This window comes from Onychostoma macrolepis, chromosome 22 (assembly GCF_012432095.1).
Source record: "Onychostoma macrolepis isolate SWU-2019 chromosome 22, ASM1243209v1, whole genome shotgun sequence".
Taxonomy (NCBI): domain Eukaryota; kingdom Metazoa; phylum Chordata; class Actinopteri; order Cypriniformes; family Cyprinidae; genus Onychostoma; species Onychostoma macrolepis.
The window spans coordinates 11,659,398-11,667,759 of NC_081176.1; the positions used below are offsets into that span (position 1 = coordinate 11,659,398).

The 8,362-nt window shown below is 37.1% G+C and overlaps 1 protein-coding gene across 1 annotated transcript; it reads left to right on the top strand.

Annotated features, from left to right (window-relative positions):
• Positions 1–50: 50 nt before the first annotated feature.
• Positions 51–7,455, top strand: LOC131530676 (uncharacterized). Its single transcript, XM_058761078.1, has 17 exons — positions 51–139; positions 285–420; positions 868–963; positions 1,052–1,435; positions 1,572–1,673; positions 1,763–1,995; positions 2,065–2,243; positions 2,342–2,432; positions 2,943–3,290; positions 3,405–3,522; positions 3,782–3,873; positions 3,986–4,103; positions 4,373–4,477; positions 4,762–4,962; positions 5,884–6,042; positions 6,630–6,909; positions 7,004–7,455. The coding sequence occupies exons 1-16, from the start codon at positions 119–121 to the stop codon at positions 6,860–6,862; spliced, it is 2,616 nt and encodes an 871-aa protein (XP_058617061.1). The 5' UTR covers positions 51–118; the 3' UTR covers positions 6,863–6,909; positions 7,004–7,455.
• Positions 7,456–8,362: the final 907 nt, after the last annotated feature.

An 8,362-nucleotide genomic window follows, 5' to 3' on the forward strand; every position in this document is an offset into this window, starting at 1 on the left:
TTGCTGATGTCAGTTGTGTGTCCCATTACACCCAGTTGATAAGTCTTGTGCTACAGTCGTCAAGTGTCTCAAGGATGTAAAATGGAATAATCTACCTCTAGCCATTTTCATCGCAGACATGCTTCTTGCTCAAAATAAAGTGAGTATATTTATTGAGACAGTGATCTTGCAGTTTTGGTGGTAATACTAAATTGTGGGAATTACAGCACAAAATTTGTATGAACTGCTCAAGAGTTGGCCATATTTCAGTGTTATCATACAATTCTCACTTTCTGTCACGCAAGGCAAAGGAAGCCAAGGTCAAAGCAACGTCTGCTTATAATAAATTTAATGTCCGATGGGTGGAGAAAGATGCTGAAGGATGTCCACTGCTTAAAAGAAGCAGAAGTGGAGAGACACGGAAACGAGCTTCAGCTACAGGTAGTCAATGTCTTCCAAGATTATTTGTGATTACCCGCCAAACTATTTTTCTTAACAGAGTGTAACTGTGCCTATTGTATATAGATTGAAGCTTGTTAACTCAATAAGGTGTTCTTTTTAATAAATTTGTTATTTAAATGGAATTGTCAGACATGCTAAATAGTCATGCCTATTATAGCCTTAAGTCACTATACAAACATTGTATTAATGGGTTTCACATCTTTGGCCCTTTAGCTCCAAACATGATCAAACACACCCGAATAAGCTAATCAAGGTTTTCAGGATTACTAGATACTAGTTATATGCAGGTGAATTTGATCAAGGTTGGAGCTAAACTCTGCTGTAAAGTGGATCTCAAGGGCCAGAGTTGAGAACCCCTGCTGTAGTATATGTTAATAAGACAACAAAAAAAAGTGTTATCTCTTTCCTTTCTAACAAATGTTTTAGTAGTATCTGTAGTTGGCAGAGAGGATGCTACTCCTTTTGAGTCAGCTATGGAGGTTCCCATAGTTACCCAATCAAACTGCTCTGAACACTTATTTGGTAAGATGTCACCACCTTACTGTAATTAAGCAAGTTAGCAATAAACCTGAAAGGAATGATTTTTTGTTTGTTTGTTTCTGTCTTACAGACAGTGAGATGCAGAAATTACAGGACATTCTGACCTCAGCAAATGTTCAAGGCACAAACAAGTATCCTTCAACATCCAAATCATGGTGCTTGCGCCAATCTGTAGCCCAAGAGGAGTGGCGGAAAGCAAGGTCCTATCACATAAACTGCTTGCTGTCCTGCAATGTGGTTCCAGAACAGAACTGCAGCCACTGCACATCTCCTGCCATCATTCGCTGCAAAGACTGCATGCCAGAAGAGTGGCTGTGTATGGATTGTGACATACACATACACAAAAAACTCACCCTTCATAACAGGGAGTCCTGCATTGAGGGAATTTACAAGCCCATTGAGCCAACAGTGTGCTGTGTAAAAAAAGATGGCAAATATACACTGGTCAATCAAGGTAGTGTTTTGAACCTTATTGGTGAAGTGGTTAAATGTTTTTTTTTTTTTGTCAAACTTTTATTTAAATTGAAATCATAATTGGACATATTTTAATGCTTTTTCACTAATCATTTAACTTTTTTTTTTTTTTTCAGTGTGTTTATTACCTACGGTGAGACCTGCCACTTTATGTACTTGTGACCCTGTAAACATCACTGAATCAGCTGGCAGAGCAATCATTTTGGTTTGCATAAATGGTAGGAATCTATGGTTTTATATTTTAATTCATTTTTGTTCCTTTGTTTGTTAAAAAATAACCAAATATTGTTCTATATTTTAATTTTAGGTCAGTATGATTTGCATTTGCCAAATTTGTTGTGCAAAGTATGTCTGGCACAGTGGACACCTGACATGAGTGACCTAATAAGAAGTGGGTATTGGCCAGCATCTGTGAATGCTGACACGCTGTTTTCAGTGGATGTCTTCAGTACATTTGAAGAAATGAAAACTATTGCACCCAGTTTATCAAGACAAGGTTTTTTGCAGATGTTGGAGAGAAGGACTTGTCACTTTGGAAGGGTAAGATCAGTGTGGATCAAAGTTTCCTTAAGCAGAGATCATTTTACTCTTCACTAATCTAATGTACAGGCTGGGAAAATACATGGAGATGTATTCCAAAGAAGCTTTATGGAATACACATTCTGCCAGTACCAGTGTGAGAAAATGGCCAGTGTAGAGCACTTCACCTGCCCGGCATGTACACCCAACACCCTTGCTCTTTGTGCAGATGGAAACAGAAAACTATACCGATTTCGTCAGTCAAAAGGGTTAGTTGTTTTACACTTGTAATTATTTTACTTAATGTAAAATTTACAGAACAAATAATGTCTGACACTCAACATAATCTTTTTCTTATTCTATTAAGGTCAGAAGAACCATATTTTGATGGTACCTTCATTGCCAAGGACACTGATGTGCACCATTTTGTTGAGGAGATCAGGAGTAAAATGAAAAGTGTTAGTAAAATATATAATGTTTGATTTTGATAAAAGTATGATTGTTGCTTTAGTAAATAGTTAATGTATCCCTCAAGACCAGTTGGTGTAAGCTTATATAATACAGACTAGCATCTTAGTTTGTTACGAACATTCTGAGCAATAGGTTGCAGTCTTCCGACAAATCTTGTGTTGAGGTTTGAAATTAGATACATGGTATGTGTGGTGGCACCCAAAGCAATTAGTTTAGTAACTTGCTCATTCTTCTTATAATAGAAGATCTCTGTAATAGATAGTGACTGTGCATGCAGTTTGTATCTGGAGTAGAGAAAGGGGAAGATGCATTTTCTGAAGCTCCCTGAGCTCTGACTGAATATAATAACCTTTAGTAGTAGTTTGAGAGTAACCCTTCATTGTCTCAAATCATTACAGTGATGGTGTGATGTAACCTGACTCATCCTGATAGATGAACTAACTAGTTAGAAATAAATCGCAACTTTTAGTTTTAACCAGAATTATTTTGTCATGCAGACTGCTGGCAGAGGGATCTGTGGAGCCAGTCAGTGGTCTGCTGCACGTGAAACTGCCAGAAGTGCAAGCAAACTGGATGAAGAGGGTCTTGAGGTGGTTGTCTGCAGACACGGACTACTACTCAAGGCTCTTAACATGTACAGGGGGGAAATATTCGCCTATCCACTGTACCTGCAGAAGGAGCTCCAAGCAGCCACAAATGGACAGTTCTATTGCACGGATATCGCATGCAAGTATTGGCCCTACCTCGAGAAGCTGGCGGTCTCCATGTTGGAACTCAGACCTTTACTGCAGATGAGACCATTCCTTTCTGTCATGCATGCCAAGGCTCATTCAACCAAGTGTGAGGTACTTCATATTCTTAACCATACCGTTATGAAATTGTAATATGACATTGTATTTTTATTACTTATATAATACACTGTATAAGATTAAAATATATGTGCCACACTGATTTATTAGATAATCTGGAGTGGCAAAAATCAGGAAGGTGCTGGCACAACTGCAGGGGAGGAGGTTGAAATGGTAAACAGCTACCTGTCTCGTTGTGCCCTCACAACCAAGTACATGACAAAATCTGGTAATTGTTGGTTATTTATATTATTTTTGAAAACCTTTCTTTTATTATTTCTTCTTCTTATTATTTTTATTCTTTCTGTCAAAAACTTTGTCTGAGATTGCATAAGAGAAAACTGTAAATATTCTTATATGACACTACATTAATAAAACTGCATTACGTCTCTCTTAAATTAAAACTCAATGTGTGGTCAATGTGTGGATGAACTGAAATACCATGAGCTTTAATACTATCCTCCATCGCATAATTTTGTTGTTAACAGCCAGGAATGACATGCTAACTGTCCATGCTATTGGGTGGAACCGACGGAAGCGGGAAGGCCTTCACCTCGCATTATCCAGCAGATACATCAAGGTATGATGCTATGCCTTAAGTTATGAATACAAAGCTTTTCATGATTTTTGTCAGTTTTTAAGATTGCAAAGGTAGAAACCTTGTTCATCTTTTATTTTATTTTTTACACCAGACTTTCAAAAAGGCTGAGGCTGAGTCTCAGAGACTGGAGGATTTGAGCAGTGAACTAGGGTGTTCTCAGAACACTGTGCTTCAGTGGGTACATGATGTCAGACAATGGGCTACTGAGGGTACAGTACTTTATGGACAGTCATCTAAGTAGTTTAATATTGCAGTGTGGTAATCATGTGTATAACTGAGAATCTTTGCCATGCATGAGAATTAAGTAAGGACATGTCATCCTGTTTTGTTTGCTATAAACTTGTGGGCTTGTAAACTCCATTGAGGCTGTAAACACTGATTTGGGGCTCTAAATTATCTTAAAATTTATATTAAAACTCTTTTAATGTACAGCCTAAAAGAGATCATAATCATTTACTTGTATTATTGTTGCTTTAAGATTCTGTAGGTACCGGATGTGATGACCAACATAACCTTCAGAAATCAATCGAACAAATGTTTCTTGGTGTTCATCAAAAAAAAGCCAGCCTTTATAATCAGACTGGTATGTTGATAACTCATCTAATATATTTGTAATTTGTATGACTTGCAGATGTATTATCTGGATTGTTTTTGAATTAACATATTTTCAGGTCCTTAATTTGAAAATGTCTTCCTCTTAATTTTACAGATATTAAGCCTATTATGCCTTTTAAGTTATTCTGCTTATTTACATTTTGATATATTAATTCCTAAGTTAGTTATAAGTATTACTATTTCAAATTACTTTCTGATATCTGCATACACATGCTTGTACATCATGTATTGTGTGTTTCGTAATTTTTATAGACAGCAACAAAATTCGACATTTGCGGCGAAGGAAATTGTGGGAAGAGAAGAGAAAACTTTTGGAAGCAATCAAGCTCTACAATGAGCAGGTGCCAGATGAGGAGCGCATCGCTGAAGAGAAGGTGGTGAGCGGACTCTCTGTGGAGAGAGGAGACAGCGGGGCAGACAGTCTAATATGGCCATGGGAAGTGCACAGCAGTGGTATGTATCAATTTCTCTCTAAGGCTGTGTGTGTGTGTGTGTGTGTGTGTGTGTACTGGTTTTTGTGGTTTACGGGGACAAAATTTGTATAATAACATGGGTATGACAGAGGTATTACAATTTGAAGGTGGTTTATGAGGACAATGCCTGTCCCCGTAAAACAAAAGACTTAAAAACATACTAAATGGTGTTTTTTTTTTTTTTATCTAAAAATGCAGACAGTCTCCTGTAAGGGGTAGGTTTAGGTGTAGGGTTGGTGTAGGACAATAGCACATACAGTTTGTACAGTATAAAAACCATTACGCCTATAGAGAGTCCCCGTAAACCACTAAAACAAACGTGTGTGTGTGTGTGTGTGTGTGTGTGTGTGTGTGTGTGTGTGTGAATATGTTGTATATTCTACTGTAAACATATGTCACAATTTATCAGAGTAATTTTAATGTTTATTCTACCATTTTTGTGCAGCGATGATTCTTTTGAGAGAAAATATTAAAATTGTCCCATATCTGTTGCTGTTTGGGTCTGCACTTTCAAATAATCAAATTATAAAAAATACAATGTTTATTTAGTTTGCGCAATTTCTCTTGCTGACTGCTACACTGAGGATTTACTCCCTTATTCTTTATTAGGACAAGTCATTTATTAGGTCTTCATCAGGCCTACACCACTTGTGAGATAGGGTGAGGTATTTAAAGGCTCTTAAGCAGCTAAGTAGGAGTTCTTGAAATAAAGAACAAGGGAGACTATCTTTAGTGTGTGGGTGTCTTCCTAACATCTTATACCTTCATAAGCCGACTTTTTGAATCTCAATTTTGGCCGGCACCAGGTTTTGGGAGGTACATACACTACTTCTGTTTTGCCTGCTGTTTAGAATGTACAGGTCAAATTTGTATTGAAGAGATGTTATTTATGTGACTTCAGAATCCAGCAACATCCTCACCAAGAAGAAGATTTATGATGCGTACATGTCAAAAGTGCGGCTTCAAGAGGAAAGGATCATTGTGATGAGGGAGATGAGACAGCACTGCACCTACCTCAGAAAGCTGGCTGGGAACATCAGGACAATGAAATCAGATAGTGGTAAGAAACTAACTTTTGTTACCTTCTTACTGTGTGAAGCTTTTGGGCATACTGGGTTCGTACCCAACCACTGTTACATATCCTTTTTATGAACGTAGCAATTTGACTAATGTGTATTCTTTTTCTTTTTTTTTGTGCTTTTTTCTGGTTTTATACTTTTTGGGGAGGAGTGGGTTGAGCTACATTCTGGGTCACAATTTGACAAAGAGAGAAAAAAAGGTGGAAAACAGGCAAATGGCTGGGCCTAGAGACTTGGAATTGGTTTCTATAATTAGGGCAACAAAAGTCTCCATAAAGCACATGTTAGTTTCAGGATTTTTATTAGTTTCTCAAATTATTTTCCTTTGTCCTTTGGTGATTAAAAAGTCATGGATCATCTGAATGATCAGACATATTGAATAACAAATACGACAATAAAACCACACTCACTTTGAGATCCACTGTGGATCAACTTTTTACACCGTGGATTCCTTGTGGCTGGATATTAAAATGGTCTGTAGTTCTTCAGTAAAGTCAGTTAATGAATAGCTCAACAGTACTAACTCAGTGGAAGTATTGACATGCCTCGCTTTAATTTTTCCTTCTAGGTAGTTTAAGTGAAGAGGGTCATCAGGGACTACTGTGTCTTCTTCAGAAAAGGCTTGCAGATGTGGAGGAGGAGTTCCAAGTCATATGCTCAAGTTACAGCCAGGCTTTAGGACCAAATGCTGCTTCTCTGCTGGAGGATGGGCCCGAGGAGATACTGGAGGACCATGAAGAATTTGATTATGAGAGTTCAGATGACAGTGACTTTGAAGCAGTGGAAATGAGTGGCTCTTAACTGGTGGGATGTGTTTAGACTGTGTGTCAATTGTGAGTGGATTGCAGGTGTGTTTCAAGAAAAACAAAAAACTTTATTTTGAAGTGTAATGGATGTCTGATACAGTGGTTTTTTTTTTTTATGTGATTCTCCAAAACTCAGCTTACAAACAACAGCAGGTCGGTTAAGTTCCCCTCCACCTCCAGTGTTTCACAGACTATTTCTACAGTCAACTGTGGTGCTACAGCTTGCGAATAACATCAGCCATCTTGTCAACATAATGACCTTTAATGTACAAAAATGTTCAAAATCCATTCTCCCTACGTTACGTACATTACTCTTTCACTAATGTAATACTGTTAGATTGTTTTATACTGTACACTCCTGTATAATGTTATTCACTGGTATTATGGTTACTTTTGGAGTGAACCATTTACTGTACATCACTACATGAAATACTTTCCAGGAATTACTGAACATTTCCATAGTTGAGTTTTGTTTGTAGTGTTTCCTGTTGTTATTACTGCTGTTACCTTGCCAACAAAAGGAACTATATTACCATGCCTTTTACTTCAGGTAACTATAAAACAATGTTGTACATGCATGCAGACTAGTTCATGCTGTGTTGTTCAGTTTGTCTTCATAAAAGAAAATAAAAAACATGAAATTACTGATTTTTCATTTTTGCCAGTTGTATACAGGGTATATAAATAAATGTAATCACACAAAATAACATGTTTACATGTTAATTGTCAAGTAGGTATATCATTGTGTTGTATTAATTCATTTGTAAATTATAGCCATAAATAAGCTCTTCATCCTGCTGCATAACTTTGCTCTGGATACAATAATTAATACTAGACAACTGCTATTGTAAATATCAGCTGCCAATCATAGGCTGTTTGCTTTAAGGTATGTCTACCATTTTATGTATGTATGATCATACATTTGTTCTTATGCTTTGTTTTAGCAATGTCTGTTAGTAAGTTATTTTATACTATAGTTCTTTTTGAAACCCTACTTCCTTACAACCCTAATTTGCAAACCGGAAGAACTACATAATTAACGGGCTGTCTATCACTTTGTAATCCGCTGCAACTGGGAATTGTAGTTTTTTTTTCTTTCTCATAACTGGATGTCTGGAATATAAAACTGAGAGTGCACTCAGGGGTATGGGCGGATGTGAAACACATTAGTCTGTTCAGAATTTGAAATTGTAAATGATAACCAGGTGAAATTCAATTTTGACCATTTTTTTGTGATGGCCCTTATTGGTGATCACACCAAAAGGTAGCCCTCATAATGGAAGAGTTCAAGAGCTTTGTAAACAGTTGGTCTCATCATTGTAGCCCCTTCAGTTGCTGAATTAAAAGACTCACAACATGCGTCAATGTAAAAGTTCAGAGGTCAATATTTCAAAGTAGGAGCCATGTATAGCCTTCAGATTGGCATGCTGTTACTTAGCTGATCAAGACCTTTACAATGATGTATTTGGTTTAGTCTTATGACAAAATGTTAATT